Genomic DNA, 19,899 nt, shown 5'->3' with positions numbered 1-19,899 from the left:
TCTGTTTTTTACCTTTTCATCCGAAAAATGTTCTTGATATCATTCTATCCATTGCACATTTTGGACTAATCTACGCATGTTATAGATGAATTTTATTAAATATTATACTAACTGTGCCTACGACTTTGTACACATGAAAATAGTTTGAATAATAGTTCCCGGTTCAGTTAATTTTTACAAGATTTGTCTTTACTGCTCAGCCCCTATTGGTTGTAGGGTGATGTTATTNGAATGCGGTATCCATCGGGAAAACAACTTTTTTACACCTAATTGTTCATGCAAGATTATTTGTATTTGACTCATGCCAATGTCTAAAGTTGCCTGAATTTCGCGGTATATCACATGTCGATCTTCTTCAATCAGCTTACGCACAGCATCAACGTTTTCTTAGGTGACTGCAGTTTTTGGACGACCTTGACGGGGATCATCACTGAGCTTGACACGTCCACGTTGAAATTCAGGAAACTAGCGATAAATTGTGGTTTTGGATGGGGCTTCATTACCAAATGCAGAAATCATCCGGTCAACACACTGTTTTTGTGTTAAACCACTTCAAAAGTCATAATAAATCATCGCTCTTGAATTTTCTCGAGTCAATTCCATTTTCTCAACGACTAAACAAGTTTGACAAGACCTTGTGATACGACCGAGAATCTTTTTTTAAATAAATAAATGGTATACGATTTTTAAAACCCTGGACTTGGCAATTAAATAGATTTTAATATGACTGGAACAGTGGAAATATTCCATTCCCGATACATTTAGTGCAGCCCTCGTATGCTGTTTTGTGCAATTCCTTTAGATCAGAGTTTCTCAAAGTGGGGTACGCGAACCCCTAAACCCCAAAAACGTAATGGTCCAGACTTAAAATTGACCAATATGACTACATTTGCAACAAGAAACAGCGCTTATTTTTTCACATTAATATTAGAAATACATTTCTTTGGCAATTTATTGAAATTAAAACCTAATTTTTTTCTATAGTCAATGTCATTATTTTCTTTAGGGGAAGGGGGTTTTAATCAGCTAGTTTTAAGGGGTTCGTAGAGCCGAAAGTTTGAGAAACCCTGCTTTAGATCCAATTGAGCGATTATGGGATACGTGTCATAGTTGACACAATTCCTACGCGTTATTATCACCGTTAAGCACACACCTTGGCTTAAATTTGCGAGATCAATTAAGATAGTGTCGTAGCAATAAAATGCCGCGATTTATTGTACCTGGTTATGTACCACAGGCATCTATGTTGGCTAGCATGGTACATGCCTATGCTAAAAGAAACATTGTTATGTATAAGTTGAAAAAGCGCTTAGACAAAGATCTTACGTTCGTGTTATGAAATTAATCTCAAAGCTCTATTAAAACTCATTTCAAACCTGTGAAATATTTAAATTGAATAACCTATTTTTAAGTGTACATTTACATTAGAGTGCCATTTCAGTATACGAGTAGAGACATTTCATAAAATAATTAATTAGATGATGTACTTTGGGCCGCGTTCGGTTACATACAGATTCTTCTATAGCATATTACGAGTATAGTGCTTTTGAAATATTCTAGTTACGAGCAGGTTCATACAGATAAATAAAAAAATAATAGGCTTGATGTTCAAATAGAAATTAAGATTTCGCTGCGTCAAACGCACCATGACTGCAGCGGCCCTAGGACCTGTTACAATCCACGCGATAGAGCCAGAATAAAGAACTCCAGTATTATGCAGCTACTACACTTATCTTGTTATAAGTGCAGTGGAGCAACCCATCTAGGGCTACCATCAAACCGGAATAGGGTAGTTGATAAAAAGTATGTCATATGACTAATAGTGACATATTTTTTGCGAGCTGTCAAAACGAGACTTCTATAAATTTTGTATGTCAAAGGAAAGCTATGACGATACTAGTTCGCTAACTCTACCGACTAGTTATTGATTTCATAGGCACTAAAAAATATGTTACAGAAAATTGGAAACTAACTCGATTTTCGAGGCTAGAATGTAGCAGTTAATTTGATGTCAGTTGTTCAATGTTCAGAGTCTGTCATAAGTCTTGAAGTAACTTCAGATTTATCTAACTCTGACCTCACAGTTATACGTCGAGCTTGAGAACCTTAATTGGCCTGCTCTTAAGAACCGTGAAATAATTTTTTAGTGCGCTTTGCGTTAGATTTATGCGTCTTTTAGCAGGACTTTTCCAATTACAACTAGCAAGTGGCAGCCCTAAGCTCATCGGCCCAGGCGGGTAGTGTGGGCACATATGCTATAATGGTCGCGAGCGGGCATGCCGTTGTTCCTGACGTATCAAAAGTAGCAGCTTTTGAATACTATGAATTCAATTTTGTAGTACGCTTCACGAAGGATTTGTGACTTTTACCAGGACTTTTCCAATCAGAGATGGCAACCCTAAGCCAATNCTTATTACGATTCTCAAGCTCTTGTCTTTTGGAAAAGTTGACACACTAATTAATAATTTAATTAATATGCAGAAAATCTGGAATTATCTGAGTACTTTTAGGCACTATGCGTACATAAAACAATATTAAAGTATGAATCTAATAGAATTTAATGTTTCAATTCTACCAATCACAGATTTGAATCTAAGCTAGAGTTAATCTAGTTTTGTCCCGTGTCTTTTCTGAATACATTAAAAACGTAGTCTACATACCTAATCTCTAGCCGACTTGAAAAAATAGTTTAATTCAAGTTTAGGTTACGTTACATAACTATTAAACCAAATATGCTGCTTTAGATAAAAACTTGGCAATCGACGGTTCATACCTTATTGCCAGCAAAAACTGGCGTAGAACTTTGAAGTGTGTTTTATTACTTGGGCAAATATGCTGTTTTGTGCAATTCCTTTAGATCAGGGTTTCTCAAAGTGGGGTACGCGAACCCCTAAACCCCAAAAACGTAATGGTCCAGACTTAAAATTGTCCAATATGACTACATTTGCAACAAGAAACAGCGCTTATTTTACACATTAATATTAGAAATACATTTCTTTGGGAATTTATTGAAATTAAAACCTAATTTTTTTCTATAGTCAATGTTATTATTTTCTTTAGGGGGAGGGGGTTTTAATCAGCTAGTTTTAAGGGGTTCGTAGAGCCGAAAGTTTGAGAAACCCTGGTTTAGATCCAATTGAGCGATTATGTGATACGTGTCATAGTTGACACAATTCCTACGCGTTATTATCACCGTTAAGCACACACCTTGGCTTAAATTTGCGAGATCAATTAAGATAGTGTCGTGGCAATAAAATGCCGCGATTTATTGTACCTGGTTATGTACCACAGGTATCTATGTTGAATAGCATAATATGGTACCTACATGCCTATGCTAAAAGAAAAATTGTTATTATAAGTTGAAAAAGCGCTTAGACAAAGATCTTACGTTCGTGATATGAAATTAATCTTAAAGCTCTATTAAAACTTTAACTCAATTCAAACCTGTGAAATATTTCATTTTCAATTTAATGACCTATTCTTGAGTGTACATTTACACTAGAGTGCCATTTCAGTATACGAGTAGAGACAAATAAAATAATTAATTAGATGTACTTTGGGCCGCGTTCGGTTAAATACAGTTTCTTCTATAGCATATTATAGTGCTTCTGAAATACTCTAGTTATGAGCAGGTTCATACAGATAAATAAATAAATATAGGTTGAAAACCAGTGTCGTGGCCTTCCCCACCGTGGGCCACGCACGGCATATGCTGAGTGGAGTCCCATTGCGATGGGCATCGCTGTTGCGACAGGATATCACTGCTCAGTTCAGTTTTTAATTCCTTGTAATATTTATGTGTTATTTCTGTCTTTTTTCTGTATACGTTCTCTGACCTTAACTAAGTGATGTTCTTCGTAATAAATGTTTCTTTCTTTCTGATGTAAAAGTTCAAATAGAAATTAAGATTTCGCTGCGTCAAACGCACCATGACTGCAGCGGCCCTAGGACCTGTTACAATCCACGCGATAGAGCCAGAATAAAGAACTCCAGTATTATGCAGCTACTACACTTGGTATAAGTGCAGTGGAGCAACCCATCTAGGGCTACCATCCGTCTGGAATACACCATCAATTATTATAACATTCTTTGTAAGACCTGCCAAAACTACTCTCCCATTGATTTTGTAATTTGCATGTCAGAAGGAGACACTAGTTCGCGAACTCATCATCATCATCATCAACAGACCTTTACATTCCACTGCTGGACTATGAGCCTCCTCCACTATAGTGGAGGGTTTTACCATAATCCCCACGCTTGGCAGGCGGGTTGGAGATCGCAGTTTAAAAGATTGATGTTTAACGAGAACTCAACCAACAACTTAATGATCCTATCACTAATTTTACAGCAAATTAGAAACTAATTACGATAGAATGTAGTGTTATCTTATTACTCGTAGTAGTAGTTAAGTAGTGGTGTCAATTGTTGTCCTGGCTTTTACCAGGACTTTTCTGACCTGCCTGCGGGCGAGCGAGCCTGCTGTTTTTCCTGTCGTGGAAAAGTAGACGCTTTTGAATACTATGAATTCAATTTTGTAGTGCACATCACGTAGGATTTGTGGCTTTTGCCAGGACTTTTCCAATTACAGATTATGGCAGTCCTAATCCTATCGACTCAGGTTGGATAATGTGGGCACATTATGCTAAATGGTCGCGACCAGGCCTGCTGTTTTTACTGACGTGTCAAAAAGTAGACGCTTTTGAATACAATGAATTAAATTTCGTAGTGCGCTTTGTGTGGGACTCATTATTTAATTGCGGATTTTGCCAGGGCTTTCCCAGTCAGAGATGGCAACCCTAAGCCCATCGGCCCAGGCCGGGTAGTGTGGGCACATATGCTAATGGTCGCGAGCGGGCCTGCCGTTGTTCCTGACGTATCAAAAGTAGCAGCTTTTGAATACTATGAATTCAATTTTGTAGTACGCTTCACGAAGGATTTGTGACTTTTACCAGGACTTTTCCAATCAGAGATGGCAACCCTAAGCCCATCGGCCCAGGCCGGGTAGTGTGGGCATATATGCTAATGGTCGTGAGCGGGCCTGCCGTTGTTCCTGGCGTATCAAAAGTAGCAGCTTTTGAATCCTATGAATTCAATTTTGTAGTACGCTTCACGAAGGATTTGTGACTTTTACCAGGACTTTTCCAATCAGAGATGGCAACCCTAAGCCAATCGGCCCAGGCCGGGTAGTGTGGGCACATATGCTAATGGTCGCGAGCGGGCCTGCCGTTTTTCCTGCCGTGTCGAACCATATCATGTCTCTGTGTACGATAAATAAGTACAATACGTACGCTTGATTACAGTGCTTGTAGTAAGTAAATGACTCCATTAAATGTGTCATTAGAATCTGTAATAAGAAAATTGGAGTCATTTAAATAACAATCACATTGTTTAAATATCATTGTTATTGAATGAGCTACTTACCTTCAGGAATCTTATTTAGGTTTAAAGCCCAATCCGTGTGACCAGCGTATGTAGGTCAAATAGAAAGAAAGAAAGAAAGAAAGACACATTTATTACGATGAACATCATTTAGTTAAGGACAAAGAAGGTATACAGAAAAAAGACAAATAGCACATAAATATTACAAGGAAATAAAAACTGAACTGAGCAGTGCTACCCTGTCGCAACAGCAGCGATGCCCATCGCAATGGGACTCCACTCAGCATATGCCGTGGCCCACGGTGGGGAAGGCCACGACGCTGGTTTTCAGTGTGCCCCATGCCGAGTGGAAGTCATGGACAAATCCTTCATTTGCCTCTGGTAAATCAGAGAGGATCTCCTGTAGTAGAGACTAACCCGCTGATGATGACTTTTAACGAAAACTCGCACCTTAACCATCCAAACGTCGTGCAACTGCAGGTTTATTGGGCCGGAAGCGCGCGACAATAAAGGGGTAGGCAAATTTTGAATATTTAACCCGCGCGGAGCGGCGGAATAAAAATGAGCCGATCGGTTCGGCTTAATCGGCCGTTAATGCCGAACGGGGGTATTATCTGGTTCGGCATCCGCTGTATGTCACGGCACCGTGGGCCGATGCATCGACTGGTAATAATTTCTATTAAGTGGCCTCCGTGAAGCGTACGCGAATGTAAAGTCTGATACTAAGTGCAAGTTGCATAGTATTAGTTAAATGACGATGGAACTGAATTTTTACATGTTTTGCCTAAGACCTTTTAGCCGTAATGTAGAATAGAATAGAATACGAGTAGAATATTGTTTATTTGGCACAATACAAGATCTAAACATACATAAAAGAACTAAAAAAGAAACCTTCTAAAATTAAAAAAAAAATGAAAATGTAGTGTATTTAAATTGGGATTGTGAAAATAAATTGATACTACACACATTCCAATTACCAGTTTTTCAACTATTCCCTAATCTTTATCCCTAAAATTCCGTTCAGTTGCTTAGATAGTAAAATAATCTGCAAACCCCCAAAACGTCTCTGATTACCGCCAGGGTATGCTCTCGCCTCATTTGCACAGATATTTATGCGATGAGGCAGCGGCGACCCCTTGCGCAATTCCTTCTAAACTGGAAAGTAATAAAATAAATAACATAAGGTGCTATAACAAAACCTTGGAAAACTGCTTCCCTTGAAAAGGATGGGCTATAGGTTTAGTTTCACTTTTCCAAACTTTTAAGCCTAACGCTCTAACTAACCAAATTAGAGAAAACTAACTACACAATAAATATGTGTTTTGGGAATCTTAGATACTCGGGGTCCAGTTGTTTTAGAAATATTATGTTCTTTACTGCCATACCAAAATCTGGTTTTACGACTAACTCTGTCGCCCGTATTCCAAGCGATGCTTGCTTAAGTGAAGCAGCAAATCAAACGCATAGCGTTGAATAGGACTCAGTGATTGGTTCGTGTGTCACCTTGTGCGTCCACGCGCACTGTGAGACCTCATAGTAATGTTTGTGAATACGGGCGTTATTCACATTCTTTAATGGTAGAATCAAAAGGTACACAAAAAGCCGAGTCGTTCATCACTGTCTTTGAAGTGAACTCGCGTCGGAATAAAGGCGTCATTACTATCGGGCCTGGCGCAAACAGCGAACGCGCCGCGGACGGATCCTAATTCAATTTGGCCAAAGGGTTGCCAGCTACGCGGAAGGAAAAACGCGGGACGATGGCAGGGTTGACGCTCTTTATGAAGATCACGTGCGAAACAAATAGGGTAGTTAACAGGCAACTTAATCACACATACTTTTTATGAGTTGTCAAAACGCGACTCTACCATAGATTTTATAAGAAAACAAAGTTGAAAACTTATTCGGTTTTTAGGGTTAGATTGAAATATTTTTTAAAAAGTTGCATCTTGGAATTTGAGCGTATTCTTTGATGGTTTTTATTTATGAAGTTTTTCGGCTGTGTACTGTGAATTCAGTCAGAATTTCATAATGGCAATATTCATACACAAACCCTATTTAATTGAAATTTCGGCCAAATAGAACAGGTGAGTTCTGCCGAATTTAAAAAAATGTCTCATTAAACTGGCAGCCCTACATCTAAGGGAGAGGAGGAGGGGATGAAGGAAATTTAAAGGCATGTAGGGGGCGGCGAATGTGTCAGCCCGTGGTCGGGCGCGTAATTGATGCCCTGGCTTCAGGTGCTGCCACGGAGGCCTACGGAAAGGCCAACCTTTGTACACATGCTGTTCTAATGCTTCGTTTTACATGCAATTTAATTTGTGCTTTATGAAATATAGACTTATTTGTAACTTGCAATGCAATTATGATGAAATAGCTAGACTGGGACGCTTCGATGGTCTAATGATGATAAAGTTGGACAATCTCAAAACAAAGGGTTCTGACTTCTGAGTTCACTTCCCAGCCTGGACATTTGAATTCTAAGTTCCAATTAATTTGATTGACATGAGTTTTGTAGGACTAAAGCGCCAAATTATCAGAAAGATTATGAGTCCGTGCTTCGGAACGCAACTTGAGATGTACCTATTTCAGCCGTGTTAGACGCTTGTAGCAGAAAATCATAAACTCCCCAGGTGAATCAGGCGTATCAACCAACCCACTTGTTCTCAAAGTATGCACTAAAGTATCGACTTTTCCATACCCCAAATATTTAGTGACGTCGCTTTGCAGACCCATCAAATGTTAAGACACATATTTCCTAAATAAGAACTGCATGCAACGTTCGCTGTGACGTGGAACTTCCGAATTTCCGAGCATCGTGCGATTGAGACGTCGCACCGCGAGGGGAAAATTGGGCGGAAAATTTTCGTGACCAAAAATGGTAGCGAACAATAGTTGCCAAACTTTTGGACAAAGATATACACTTTTATTCATCAATAAAAAAACGATTGTCTCATTTTTACGCGAAAAAAAAGAGGAGGATCAAAATCAAGTTGGTTTGTTAATTCAGAACTCCGTCATTTATAAACCGCTTAAGTACTTTATTTTTTTATCATTATGAATGAACATGTGACACGTGTTTACTAAACCAAGTAATTAATAACAGAAGATGGAGATTTCCAAAGACAAAAAAAAACTCGTACCTTTTCTAGTTAATTGTCTACACTCGTTACTTTTGGCTATATTACGAGTACGTTGATAGATTCGGTTATTCGGGAATCCAGCCAAACGACTGTATGATACATGAATAATAAATCAATGCGTCAAAAGTTTCAGCAACAGTGGGTGAGCTGTTACTGTCACCCGCCACAGCCATATGCTTTGCGGCCGGCGTTTCTCACCAAACTGAGAAGTCGCCGACTTGCGGCAAACTTTAATTAGATCCCAACCGTTCTGACGGTTGCTTTAGTTTTCAAATGCATCGCTTTAGGGTTCCGTAACAAAAGAAAGTTACTATGATTCTTTGCCAAGCATTTTACTAAGGGTTCCTAGTTTTGACTAATTTAATATTGGAAACCTGGTATCATCACCAAATCCATGAATAAAGAAAACGCCAAGAATTTCTTGAAATTAATTAATTTTCAGGTCATTCATGATCTGTACTCTCCCCAGCAAGAACACTGAATTTACCAGAGGCAAAGAAGATGCAGTCGATGATGGTCTTTAAAAATGAATGTTAGATAACGTCGAACTTATGTATGAAGCCTTTATATGTGAGATCCTTCGAAAGTAGGATGAAAAACAAATCGCTGAGCTTTCAGACCATATGACGCAGTCCAAGAAGTCAAACAGTTTTAACATCTTATAAACTTAAATCACATCTAAATATATAAAAGGAGAAACTGACTGACTGACTGACAGATCAACGCACAGCCTAAACGGCTAAACGTAGGCACTTGAAATTTGGAAGGGACGTAGCTTAGGTGCTGTAGAGGTGCACTAAGAAAGGAATTCCCGAAATTCCCACGGGAACGGGAATTAGCAGGAAAATCCTTTTGTATGAAAAATCTAAACCGCTTAAGTTAGACGCTTGAAATTTGGTATGCAGGTACCTTAGTAAACTTAAAGCTTAGTTACAACAGGATATTGCAAAATTCCTACGGGAACGGGAGTTAGCGGGAAAAAACATTTGTATGAAAAAATCTAAACCGCTTAAGATAGATGAAGGGGGTAAAACGGGATCCACGCGTACGAAGTCGCGGGCGGCCGCTAGTAAAATTATATAAACAAAATGGTAACCATTCTACAGAACACCTTAGTACAAATCACACGGAACCTTCAAGGCAAATGTGAATTTCATTATTTTTTTAGCGAGAAGTCTTTGACGGTGATTTGTAGTTTCGTAAAATATCACGAAAACATTTCAGTGAAAACTTAATACAGTCCTGACGCGCTGTCATCTTAGCATTTCAATTTTGGGGCTGAATGAAGTTATTCAAAGGACAACTTTTAATGTTGGCGAAAGAAGCCGNTTACTGACAGCTCTTTTTTTTTCGTCTCATATTGAAAGTTAATCTCTATTTAATGGACTATAAGCCAATATAGGTCTCATTGGTGGTGGACATTTGGACCACTTTTGGTCATTGTCCTTTGTTTTTCAAGTTAAAAGTTTTTCACTCAGAAATTCATCGTGGCAACATTCATATTATTATACAAATATCAGCAAATAGAACAGGTGAGTTCTGCCGAATTTAGAAAAATGCTATATCAAACTGGCAACCCTACATCTAAGGGAGAGGAGGAGGGGATGAAGGAAATTTAAAGGCATGTAGGGGGCGGCGAATGTGTCAGCCGTGGTCGGGCGCGTAATTGATGCCCTGGCTTCAGGTGCTGCCACGGAGGCCTACGGAAAGGCCAACCTTTGTACACTTGATAATGCTCCGTTTTACATAAAATGTACCTGATGATATTGTGCACCGTGCTACAGAAGTATACTTTCGAAGATTGCGATTATGATGAATATAGCTTCGGTGGTCTAATGTTGGACGATCTCGAAACAAATGGTTCTAGGTTCACTTCCCAGACATTTGAATTCCTGATTCCAATTAATTTGATTAACAGGAGTTTTGTAGGACTAAAGCGCCAGATTAAGATTCCGTGAAAGGAGTACAACTTAAGATGTAGCTATTTCAGCCGTGTTAGACGCTTGTAGTAGAAAATTATAGACTACCCAGGTGAATCAGGCGTATCAACCATCCCACTCATTCTCAAAGTATGCACTAAAGTTTCGACTTTTCCATACCCCAAATATTTAGTGACGTCGCTTTGCAGACCCATCAAATGTTAAGACATATTTCCCAAATAAGAACTGCATGCAACGTTCGCTGTGACGTGGAACTTCCGAATTTCCGAGCATCGTGCGATTGAGACGTCGCACCGCGAGGGGAAAATTGGGCGGAAAATTTTCGTGACCAAAAATGGTAGCGAACAATAGTTGCCAAACTTTTGGACAAAGATATACACTTTTATTCATCAATAAAAAAACGATTGTCTCATTTTTACGCGAAAAAAAAGAGGAGGATCAAAATCAAGTTGGTTTGTTTTAATTCAGAACTCCGTCATTTATAAACCGCTTAAGTACTTTATTTTTTTATCATTATGAATGAACATGTGACACGTGTTTACTAAACCAAGTAATTAATAACAGAAGATGGAGATTTCCAAAGACAAAAAAAAAACTCGTACCTTTTCTAGTTAATTGTCTACACTCTTTACTTTTGGCTATACGTTGATAGATTCGGTTATTCGGGAATCCACCCAAACGACTGTATGATACATGAATAATAAATCAATGCGTCAAAAGTTTGAGCAACAGTGGGTGAGTTGTTACTGTCACCCGCCACAGCCATATGCTTTGCGGCCGGCGTTTCTAACCAAACTGAGAAGTCGCCGACTTGCGGCAAACTTTAATTAGATCCCAACCGTTCTGACGGTTGCTTTAGTTTTCAAATGCATCGCTTTAGGGTTCCGTAACAAAAGNTCACCAAACTGAGAAGTCGCCGACTTGCGGCAAACTTTAATTAGATCCCAACCGTTCTGACGGTTGCTTTAGTTTTCAAATGCATCGCTTTAGGGTTCCGTAACAAAAGAAAGTTACTATGATTCTTTGCCAAGCATTTTACTAAGGGTTCCTAGTTTTGACTAATTTAATATTGGAAACCTGGTATCATCACCAAATCCATGAATCAAGAAAACGCCAAGAATTTCTTAGAATTAATTAATTTTCAGGTCATTCATGATCAGGTCATGTAGTCTCCACAGCAAGAACACTGAATTTACCAGAGGCAAAGAAGATGCAGTCGATGATGGTCTTTAAAAATGAATGTTAGATAACGTCGAACTTATGTATGATAAGAAGTCTTTTTTATGTGAGATCCTTGTAGAATAGGATGAAAAACAAATTGCTGAGCTTCCAATCCATATTTTTTGACGCAGTTCAAGAAGTCCAGCAGTTCTAACATCTTATAGACTTAAATCACATGAACAAAATGGTAATCATTCTACAGATTAGCTTAGTACAAACCATACGGAACCTTCAAGGAAAATGTGAATTTCATTATTTTTTTGTGTCTTTGACGGTGATTTGTAGTTTCGTAAAATATCACGAAAACATTTCAGTGAAAACTTAATACAGCCCTGACGCGCTGTCATCTTAGCATTTCAATTTTGGGGCTGAATGAAGTTATTCAAAGGACAACTTTTAATGTTGGCGAAAGAAGCCGTAGCTGACAAAACGACTTAGCTGAAACATTTTACTTGAACGTTTCTGTTAGAGAAGTTGGTACATTTTTGTACTTTAAATAGGCTGTTAAATGCTGTTTCTATTCTAGTTTCATAAGTTTAATAACTACAGGAATGGGCTCTCAACCCTCCAAGAGTATAAAGAATCATAAAAAAGCGGGAGATCTTATGATCTTGATTTTTGGCGAGCTTTGGGAATGATTAGGTCCAACAGTGGACTGCCCTCGGCTGAAATGATGATGAAAGTAGGAAGTATTTCTTCATTTACATTTATACTGCGGGCCCATATTTTAATATTCTATCTACTTACCCAACTTACGATAATCTATAGCAAATAAATGGTATTGACTAACGGAAGTCGCGTGTCTATGTGTTATTATAAAGTTAGGCAGATAGGCGCTTTAGATAATGAGGAGTGCTTCCATAAATACTAGTTTATAGCTATTTAATTATCTACTTAGCGTTTCGAAGTATCTTACACTAACTTTTGAAACGTTAAACTGAAATTATATTTGACTAATATTAAAATATCTGCTTAGTTTCTCTTTTTAATCTTACTAAAAATGTCTACGTCATTGTGACACCACGGAAAATTCTGAAAAGTTGTGGTGAGCGAGAATTATAAGAGTATCGCACCTAAAATTGGGCGGATGTCTGAGAAAATCCTTCACTTCCGGTCTTCTAAGGTTATATTTGTGTCATGTTATATCAGCCAGTACGACATTCATGGCATCATTCCATTATTATTAAAAAGTGAGTTCTCTGTAAACACGTCTTTAAATTTTATGTTTTCTTGTTAACAGCAGCGGCAACGAACCATTACGACATTGCAATTGTGTTGTTACGCGATACATCATAGAAAACGACGTGACGAACATATGTTCTAGCGTCGCAGACATGTCAACGGCGCTGGAATGTCTTGCACGATTGTAAGGTATACAATCCACTGTGTTCGCAAATTTCTAGCGCTCCACGCCCCTGCAACGTTGCATGTGATCCGAGTCGTGCCCGTTTATAGACAAACACAAATATGTACACTTGAACGAGCGCGGAACTCAAGGTTCGCGATCATAGTGGACACTAACCTTTAGCTGGTTTATAATTGTGCCGCAATCGCCAGCCACCGTCCACAAAAAAAGGCGGGTGCGAAATAATTGAACAATTTAATGAGCTATTACTTTAAATGTGGATCCCATCGATATCTATCGTAAAACGAAGCACCTATTGTATGCGTGAACGATTAGCGCAAAACATCTCGCCATTATTCTGTCATAGTTTGATAAGCAAAATGGGAGCAACTTTTTCAGCTTAAATTAATTGGTAGAGTCATTACTGTGAGGTACAAACTTATATCAGATATTAGCCTGTTTTCAGCTACATCTCGATATCGGAATTCTTTCGCAAAAGGCAGAAAAGAAACATAAAGTATTGAGAAACCCTAAAAAGTATCGAAACATTCGATTTGAAACCATTAAAAGAATCTGAAACTTTTTTCAAAAATCATATTCAAATAAAAAATAGAGCAAACACGTTGCGTAACCAAACTTCGGCCACTCTCGAGTTGGGGATTTATTGTAACAAATCAACAATCGAGAATCGCGCAACCTTATGAGTGTTACACAATACCCTCATCCGGGTACCTTGTACTTGTGAAACTCGCAACTTTTCCGTTCCCGCACACCGAATAGATTTCGAAATTCGACAAGTTCCGAATATCCGTACAAGTCGATATAATGACGTAATTTATCGAGTTGGCGAACTCGGTATTCGTGACGAAATATTTTAGCGTACGACGGTGTTCGAGGGTGCGCGAGTTTTGGTGTAAACCTGCATTACTTACTGCTCCATCCAACTGGATAGATTTGTATGTGAACATTCGCTGTCGAGTTGAACAATCGGGTGATAAACAATTTTGGACAATGGAAAAGTCGATGTTAGAAACTTGATACTTCAAACAATTTGTGACATGACAGTGCAGTGAGAAGTGAAATATTTAGTCTGCATAATCAAAAACTCCAACTTTATGACGTTGATAAGTCTTGTGTTGCATTTCATACACACTATAAGACAAGGAAATCATAAAGTGAATAATTAATACTTCTTGGTTAAATGCTTGGTTTCTGGTGGTATGCTAAATTATGGAAGGGAAATTATTTTCCCTTACACTTTCAAAACATGCTTTTGTTTCTAAGTTAGTAGTAGAAAAATCTTTAAGCCATGTTGGTAGAACTAGACCTGATAATTTGATATCAATTTCAACTTGATACTTCCACGTGTCCCTGAAAAAAGTTCTTTTCTTTTTGAGACTGCGAAAAAGGAAAAACGACGCCAATTAATGCCGCTGTATTTTAAAGAAACCTTTAAGTTGATTAACTTTTCTTTTTGATTACTTGGAACTTGGGGAATGTTTTTCAATCTCACCTATTAAGATGAGGTGTAAGAAGTATAATACTTTGTATTATTTCAAGTTAACTTGTCAGTAATATGATAGATTTGTCAGGGCTTTGTAGGAGAAGACATCGTTATCTTATTAAGCCAACAGTTACAGGTCAGCCAGCCTTGGTGACAAAGTATACTTAACTGTAATCCTCACATAGTTTTTACCACAAATAAAGATATTAGAACGTAACGCGTAGCTACGGCCTTTTCCGTGACGGCGGTTGCATGTAACTAATGCATTCAGTATCGGTGAAGCGCAATTTTCGTGTTAGGCTGTTGGCGATAGTCGTGCGACAGTCGCGCCATGATTTATTCGCGGCCGCTTGTCGCCGCGGCACGCGAACACTTGTCGTCAATTGGCGCTGCAGAACATATTGCCGGCTATCCGTAAATGTTACGATCGACAGGCAATGTTTCGGCTGTTAGTGTTATGATTCCTTTGCTATTTGTGACTAATGTTAGCGGAAAAAGTTTGGTTACGTATGGAACAGGAGAAATTATTTTGTTAAAGTTCAAGATTGGTTAAAAGTTTATTTTATTCAAATAATATGGTAAGATTATAAAATATGGTACACTTGTATGTGCACTGTGCGGTCATTAGAAAATCATACTTTAATTTTGTTGCAAATTAGGACTTAATACAACTACATAAGGTGGTTTAATTTTAATTTTCTGTAGTCTTAAGTTTGCACAATATTACTCAATACTCAATAAGTACTAGTTATATGAAATATTATTCTACTAAATTCACGCCTTGCATTGTCCATATTCACAAACAATTAGTTAGACAAATGTCTGTGACCCAAATATAAAGTTTAGATTTATTTAAACTTGATGTCACTGTTTTTTGAAGGCAACTGATGATTTTTAAAAATTGAATGTTTTAACTAATAACACAGTCTTAATTTTTTTTTGGTGATTGACAAAATAAATTATTTGTTGTTTTGTATCTTCTATGTTACAGAGAACAATATTTCTTACATTTTAGTTAAATAACAATTTGTATTGTCTGGTGAAATATTGGGATGAAATATCTTTAGCACTCCATTGGTTGATCATCGTAGCAGTTAACCCAAGAATCATAATAACTAGCTGAATAATAGGTGGTAAGTAAGGTGGAATCGGCTCTTCAATTTAGGTGGAACGAATCATTTGAAGATTCGACTAAGGAAAAGGGAAATATTTAAATAAAATAGCACTTACTTCTTTCATGTCGCTGCCACGCTAGCGCTCCACAAAGCAAAGCCAGTGTCTTTCCGGAACCCGTTGGACTTTCCAACAGGCAGTTTTTGCCTGTTTTTATTGCAGTTATCACCTAAAAAAAGGATTATAAGAATAATGCACTAATTTTTTGCATTNCACAAAGCAACGCAAGTGTCTTTCCGGAACCGGTTGGACTTTCCAACAGGCAGTTTTTGCCTGTTTTTATTGCAGTTATCACCTAAAAAAAGGATTTTAAGAATAATGCACAAAATTTTTGCATATTGTTACTGTACTATTGTATCAAGATTTAACTGTAAACTTACTTTAGACATAAGTGCTATCTGGCAGCCATAAGGATCAACCGGCAGATTGACAGTGACACCTCCAATCATCTTGTCAAACCCAGGGTCCCTCAATTTTACTGGAGAAACCTTCGATGGCCCTGCTGCATCGTCCCATCGTAACTTCTCCGGCGTTGGAAACAATTGCTTCAGCACCTTCTTCTTTCTACTTTTTAAATCAATTTCAGGAAGATACTCCTCATCAGAAGTAAAATAATCGACAGTATTCGATGATCGTTCTTCTGCATCATTATCATCACTTAATAGCACAGAATCTTCACCAGATAGCTGTTCCAGCTTCTCAGCTTTTTTGGGGAGGATAAAGCTATCATCGTCATCCGATAATTCAATTATATCAGACATATTTTTGGAATTATGTTGTTTTGTTTACTATAAAACGCCTCTTCCCGCGTGTTTGTTTTTCGGCACAATTTCTTACAATATCACGTAAAATCACAGTAGAACTTTCAAAACTGAGTTGTGTACCACAAGTATAACTTTTTAGAAACACGTTTTATGAATTAAATATTCATTTTACCGAAATAAAATAAACAAAAGCTTGAAAATCCAATGAAGTTCACAGCTGAGCGACTGACAGCCGGAGCGAATGTCAATGTGACAGATGTCAAAGCTGTACGTTCCGTTCTACATTATTAGAAAATCAAATCATAAAATTCTTTCTTTTCTCGCAATGCAATATCAAACTTAAGTTGTTACGGTAATTTTATAGCATAAAAATTTCTAGTTATTTTAAGAGTTAATAAAAAACTTAATCTAAGTTAAGAGTCGCATCTCAAACTAATTTTTAAAATAACTTGAAAAAAAAACGGCATTGCCTATTTCTCAGGTGCCTAGGTGGTGAGAACGGTCTCGGGGTCGTGGGTTCGATTCCTACATACCTAGGCAATTCCTTTTTTTTTTTTTAAGTTATTTTAAAATTGCAATAAGTATTGATAACTAAGTAGGGTTTCAAAAATATCACTTTTATATACACTTTGGGTTTTTGCAGAGGTGTCTCCTTGTCGCCGTTAATGTATAAATTACCCGTTTATTTTCTAGTATCCAGCACATTGGTAACAGTTTTACAAGCATAATAGCCGTTTAAATATTAGGTTCTATTTACTTAATACTCAATAAAATAATTTTAGCTGGATATGTCTTGGAACTCCTGGAAATAGAGAACAAAAATCTGCCAGGCTCCTTTTGGAGTGCATAGATAAGATAGTTTACGCTAAGAACTATCAAAAGAAGGAGGTTTCCAGCATACACTTTACAGCATTAGGTAGGTATTTTTTGTCGATCGCCATTTAACACTAAGCGACCGAGAACGTTTTATGACCTCTAATTGTGCTGTATTTTATAACTGCCTCGCACTGGTGAAGTCGTGGAGTCGAAACGAATGACACTCATTGAGTTTTATGGAGGGCGAATTTTGAACGAACGCGATACTCGTGTCGTGAGCTTCACGTTAGCGCNTCTGGTTCCCCGATGATGGAAGGGGGCTGGTGGAATTAATTCATGTAATTCTTTCGCACATTCTCCGAAGTGTAGCCTGTAGAAAACCGATAGGGATGCTACCTTACGGCGATGGTCAAGTTCCTGGAGCGCCGCTTCAACAAGGGTAGGGCTGTCGATAAGTCTTCTGGCACGCCTTTCCACCGAATCCAAAGCAGCCAAATGTTTCTTGGCAGAGCCGTCCCAGAGGTGGCAGCAGTATTCCATGCAAGGTCGGATCTGTGCTTTATAAAGCTGCAGCCTTTGCTTCTTGGAGAAGTACTGCCTTGCCCTCGAGAGGATACCAAGCTTTTTGGCAGCAGTTTTCGCTATGGATTCGATGTACTCGCCAAAGTTCAGCTTGCTGGACATTTCAATGCCCAAGAGTTGCAGTCGCTCGGTGATTTTGACAGGCACACCTCGGAATGTTGGAGCCATAAGAAATGGACTTCGTTTGGCGGAGAACAGACACGCCTGTGTTTTTGACGCGTTAAATTGGACCAGGTTGGCATCGCCCCAATCAGAGACATCCTGAAGGGCCAAATTTAAGCGTTCAATTAGGGACTCACGACAAGACTCGACCTCACGCCTGTCGGCTTTTCGGCTTTCGAAATTATTTGAACCTTACATACAATTATTTTTTATGTTTTATTATAATGTGTTAACGGATTAACGATTAACTTTAACTTGCGTTAAATCTTGCTAAATGTAACGGTTTAACGTTTAACGAAGTTAATTTTTTTATTAACGGTTTAACGATTAACGAAGTTAACTATTTGATTAACGGTGCCCAGCTATGGGGAGCGCATATTATTGTAGATGGTTGGGTGGTAGGTTTAACCAAAATCTGCCAGAATTTTAGTTTTCCCGTTTGGAGTGAGTAGGTAAGATAATTTACACTAAGAGCTATCAAAAGAAGGAAGTATCCAGCATACATTTTACAGCATTAGGTAGGTATTTTTTGTCGATCGCCATTTAACACTAAGCGACCGAGAACGTTTTATGACCTCTAATTGTGCTGTATTTTATTACTGCCTCGCACTGGTGAAGTCGTGGAGTCGAAACGAATGACACTCATTGAGTTTTATGGAGGGCGAATTTTGAACGAACGCGATACTCGTGTCGTGAGCTCCACGTTAGCGTAACGTAACGTTGGAGTTAGGTACAAACAAGTAAATAGAAACAGCGCAGCAGGTTAAGTTTAAATGTACAGTTGACAGCATCTCATCATCTCCTTTTACAACTTTACATAATTGCCTCATTTCCTCAGTCTCTACCTCAAACACTTCATATAACTAGGTACTCATAAATTATTTTATGGCACACAACACAATAGGTACTGGAGTTCAAAAGGCGAACTGAATGCCACGAGGCATTCTCTTCCAGTCAACCTTTGGGCCCAAAAATTTTGCCAAATTATCTTGCGACATCTAAATAGATGCATATTATAATCATGCGATTTTGTAGTATGCAAAGGTATTCATAGTATAAAAGGATCTTATAATTTATTTTAATTATAAATGTTTTTTTAGTGTAGGTATATCAAATATTTCTAAGGTCTAATTTTGGTCCGATTGGGAAAGTGACTCAATTAATTCATAGCAGTAAAAAGGTTCGTGTACCTATCCTCTACAAACGTGGACCTAAGAAATATTGCCTGTTTGTTTATTCCAGATACAACTTTACCACCGTCAAGTAGGTATAATTGACTTCTTCGACGGAACACAAATAAGTGTTAGCTTGTTTAATTACATTACACGCTGTAACAACCGTAATTATGCCAAACCGTAATGCTAATATGGGACCTGCAAGTAGTGGCGTGCTTGTTCTTATATGACCACTCCATTTGTTGACCTTTGCCAAGTGAATTCCTATTTGATTGGCGACGTTTTACAAGCGGACTGGCCTGTTAATGTAGGTACCTATATGTCAATAATGATGGTAGCTAACTTAAAATAAAGTGTTTTTTAAACAAAATTTTATCCAATGACTGCTTTTCATCCTTTTTTATCCCCACAATAAATAACAGTAATTAAGATACTACAGTTAAAAATTAATACATCTTTAACTAAAATCTGAAAGAATTCCAATTTTAGTGTAGGGCAAGCTATTTGAGACGTGTTTAAATGCCCTGAAAAGGGCCTACTTACAATTATAATAGCAGTGTGGGCTAGTGGTCCGACGATCTGGTGAAGGTCGCGGGAAGTAGGTATCTGGATGCGAGCGGCGCAGAATCGGTCGTTGAGAAATCCTTAGGGGAGGCCTTTTTCCAGCTGTGGATGTTATTGAACTGATGAAACGAACG

General features: G+C 38.1%; 1 protein-coding gene across 1 annotated transcript in view; it reads right to left on the bottom strand.

Annotated features, from left to right (window-relative positions):
• LOC114358995 (Fanconi anemia group J protein homolog) overlaps positions 1–16,695 on the bottom strand; it is a 101,147-nt gene extending 84,452 nt beyond the window's left edge. Inside the window, exons 1-2 of the mRNA XM_028313211.1 lie at positions 16,083–16,695; positions 15,760–15,871 (exon numbers count right to left, since the gene is read on the bottom strand). Of these exons, the coding sequence (XP_028169012.1) occupies positions 15,760–15,871; positions 16,083–16,463 (493 nt within the window). The 5' untranslated portion in view covers positions 16,464–16,695. The remainder of the gene's footprint in view (positions 1–15,759; positions 15,872–16,082) is intronic.
• Between the last annotated feature and the right edge of the window lie 3,204 nt (positions 16,696–19,899).

Source organism: Ostrinia furnacalis, unplaced genomic scaffold (genome assembly GCF_004193835.3).
Source record: "Ostrinia furnacalis isolate ACB-3 unplaced genomic scaffold, ASM419383v2 OfSCF4162, whole genome shotgun sequence".
In the NCBI taxonomy this organism is placed as follows: domain Eukaryota; kingdom Metazoa; phylum Arthropoda; class Insecta; order Lepidoptera; family Crambidae; genus Ostrinia; species Ostrinia furnacalis.
The sequence above is the reverse complement of the archived record's forward strand: the minus strand, read 5'-3'. Positions and strand labels throughout refer to the sequence as shown.